Source organism: Corylus avellana, chromosome ca3 (assembly GCF_901000735.1).
Source record: "Corylus avellana chromosome ca3, CavTom2PMs-1.0".
Classification (NCBI taxonomy): domain Eukaryota; kingdom Viridiplantae; phylum Streptophyta; class Magnoliopsida; order Fagales; family Betulaceae; genus Corylus; species Corylus avellana.
Window position 1 is genome coordinate 30,320,786 of NC_081543.1, and position 3,681 is coordinate 30,324,466.

A 3,681-nucleotide genomic window follows, 5' to 3' on the forward strand; every position below is an offset into this window, starting at 1 on the left:
CTTGTGGAGGACATGAAGATGTTGCTGCAAGGTTTCTCACAGTGGCAGGTACATGCGGTGGGTCGTGCAGCGAACAATGCAGTGCATACCATCGCTAGGATGGCTACTATGGAGGGGTTAGATAGGACCTAGTGGGGTGTGTACCCTGATTGTATCTACGAGACTATTTTGAGGGAGCTTTCTGCTCCTTCTATTTGATTGATTTATAAAAGTGATCATCAATTTCTATTAAAAAAAAAAAAATCACCATTTATCTAAAAAATTTAAGCCGATAGGAATGAATGAATTTAATCACTTAATTTAAATTTGAATTAAATTCGACATGCACTGTCCAATACAACTCACAAAAAGAGGGAAACGAAAAAGATGGCAGCTTCAATAACAATGTACAAAAGCTAAGTACTTCAATATTTATGCGCTTCTCATGATTCACCCAAAATCTGAATCCATATAGAAGCAAAACAAAGAAAAATTTTGTGCACGTTCGACAGGCAGCAAGCATCAAACATAAATGACCAAGATGGCCAAATGACAAGATACCTCAACTGCTGATATTAGGTATGCAAACCCCTCCATCTGGATTCTGTTGTTCCTTCCAAATTCGTCCTGTAACCCGAAGCTTTAGCTCCTTTCGGTCTCCGCCGGAGAAAAAAAGTGCAATGTTACGCTGAATTATCAGACCATCATGGCTATCTCTAACTTCCTTGTGGCTATCACGAATGCTCCGCGGGGTGCCTTCCCATATCAGTTTCCTACCATTTGCCCCCACCTCTAGGCTGTAGCTGAAGTTCTGGGCTTCAATCTCATCACCCATGAAACGAAGGAATCCCATGTAAACCGGGGCCATATCAAGCAGGAAGGCTTCAAGGTGCAGGCAGAAGTAGTGGCCAAAACAGTTAAAAACCTGACAAAAATGAGGTAGAAAATAAACACCAGAATTAAGGAATGTGAAAACATCATATCAAGTACTATGAGTGCCACAAATTTCCAATCTCTGATTTAAACTTACTTCACAGGTTGGAGTTCTTCATTTTGATAAGTAAATTGTATATACAACATAAACGCAAAGTTCTTCGCAGGTTGGAGTTCTTCAAGATATGCACCTTATGTATTAATCAAAAGAAAAGTTTTATACAACATAAACGCAAAACCTTGGTAGCCATTGTTTATAACCACCAATGCATTATTCCTTTTCTTCTCTACCTTTCTTAAACATGACCTCAACTGCAACAAGTAAAAGCAAGCATCATACTTACTAATTATTTGGAAAATTAATTCTTTTTTCAAACTCTCATATTTCCTTTACCATATTGAATAGTTTAAGAAATAACATTCTCCTTCAATTAATATCTCTTTTATCAAAACATTTTCCACCTTTGATCCTAATGCCTCTGATCCCTAAATGCTTAGATTTTCACCAAATTATAGCACAGCATGTGGTTGGATGGCCTGCAAACATTCTAAGATGTAGAAGAAAAATCAACCAAATAAAAATTAGAAAAATAACCAAAAAATGAATCTACACTTACCGTAAGCATCCAGGTTGCATTCTCTACCTCACGGGGATTAGACTTGACATAGCGGTGATTGAATGTGCAGCCAGTGTGCATGTCTACCTTGTGATCGTCCCTCAGGTGGGCTACTAGGAAAGGGATATCTCCAACAACAGGACACTCAGATCCAGCATATGGGCAATTGTATGGTCTGAAGTTACATTGAGACTCATGCTTAAGCTTGCCGTAGTAGGGGAACATCTCTGTGCATCCCAGGAAGCCATACTTGCATGGCAGGTCAAGTGACTCTGCCACCTTCTCCAATGCCAGACACCTAATATCTCCAAGCTCTTGTCTACAAGTGGGGCACCGGTTATGTACCCTTGTTTTACAGGTAGAACACAATGTATGTCCATTATGGCACTGCACAAATACAAAGCACAAGACTTTCTAAGCGAGCAGAACCAACAAGAACATTCCAAATAACTTCCATCATATATGGAAACCTCAACCATGCAATTGAAAATGGCCAGCACTTTCTAAAGTGAATGCCATGATCAAATATATACAGCAGCCAGTTGTACATCCGAAAAGGCGTGAGACATCTCTTCACCACTACAATGCCATCTTATGTAGCATCTGTACTTTTCAACAGCCTCTACGAAATCATGGTGGCTTGTCCCAAACTAATGAAAGATACTTATGTAAGTGAAGCATCACAACTCTGAAAAAGCTTCCCAAATTAGTTTAAAAAAATTAAGTTAATACAAGTTAATCATCATATCAATTGTGCATAATATAATTCAGCCGCATCATGGACATAATTCCAAATTGAAAATCTCTTGATCATCATTCAAATGGAAATTCAATCTTAGGGATATACTTAGTATTTAGTAAATATCTAACTATATGCATCACAGAGGAAATGAAGAAGGAACAAACATAAATACACATAGGAAATGGCAATGAAATCATAAAACTTGAAAACAATATGTGTTCTGCCGCACAAAGTCGCCCAAAATTCAAACTAAAATTGATCCTACAATAAATCATTCTCAGAGATACCGGATACATCATATTAAGCAAAACACAACAGACATCACTCTCAAAATCCATTAAGCAAGAAAAAGGGATATCAGAAAGCCAAGTTCCATAACTATACAAAATTTATTTTATAATCATACCATAGTCTCAAATGCTGAAACTTCTATACCCAGTTCCCCAAATCCCCCAACAAAAGAAACCTACTCTAACCCAAAACCGCTTAAGAAAGAGGTTCAAATAAAAAAGAAGAACACGCTGATAAATACATGCCACGTTCTGTCGCTATAAACAAACTTGCATCAAAATTTTAAATTTCCAATCACCCAAACCCATCAGATGAATTCAAGGTCAAAATCAAAATCAAAATCAAAATCACCCACATGGAACCAGAAACAAAATACTAATAATAAAAAACAAAAATCAAATTTTGAAAGCAACCCATTAAGAAAATTGAAGAAAGTGACAGACCTGGTAAATTGGAGGGAACATAGAATTGGTACAGACAGGGCATTCCAGGAGTTCATGGACGCTGGTGGTTGGAGAAACTGCAGGCAAGACAACATTGTTCCGGGATTTCACAGCGGACGAGAACTGATGATGGCGATGGATCTCTTCCTCATAGATCTCATCAGAAGATGGCAAACATTCAAAGCTATCCCTTTCCATTAAAATATGAATATTTACAAAACTAACAAAACATGCATGCACAAGGCAACTATGCACAACTGGAAAGCATCATTTCACCTTTGGGCCTAATGGGTGCTTCTTAGATTATATTCTTTTCTTGTCTGTTTCAGATTTTTCCTCTCTGTTCTTTCTCTCTGTAACAAAACATGGATAATGTAGACGGTGGAAGGAAAGGGAACAGAACAGAGAGATGAAGGGAACTACCTTCAAAAAGTGATATGCTTTTCTTGGAGAGTTTTGTTGAAGAAGACAGAAAGGGTCGCCATCCAACTTGCCAAAAATAATTATTACTTTCTGAAGGGCAGTTGTTGGAAACAAACGGCCAAACTACATTTATTATTTTATTTTTAAACTTTTTTATTTATTTTTTTTCAAAAAAATAGATTAATAATAAAAATTAGTTATTCTTTTAACTATTTTTGTATATTAAACCCGTGAATTTATCATTAAAATTTTG

General features: G+C 36.9%; 1 protein-coding gene across 1 annotated transcript; it reads right to left on the reverse strand.

The window, feature by feature from the left end:
• Positions 1–278: 278 nt before the first annotated feature.
• On the reverse strand, positions 279–3,439 carry LOC132176256 (E3 ubiquitin-protein ligase SINAT5-like). Its single transcript, XM_059588408.1, has 3 exons — positions 3,006–3,439; positions 1,530–1,916; positions 279–904 (listed from the first exon to the last, which is right to left on the reverse strand). The coding sequence occupies exons 1-3, from the start codon at positions 3,201–3,203 to the stop codon at positions 542–544; spliced, it is 948 nt and encodes a 315-aa protein (XP_059444391.1). The 5' UTR covers positions 3,204–3,439; the 3' UTR covers positions 279–541.
• Between the last annotated feature and the right edge of the window lie 242 nt (positions 3,440–3,681).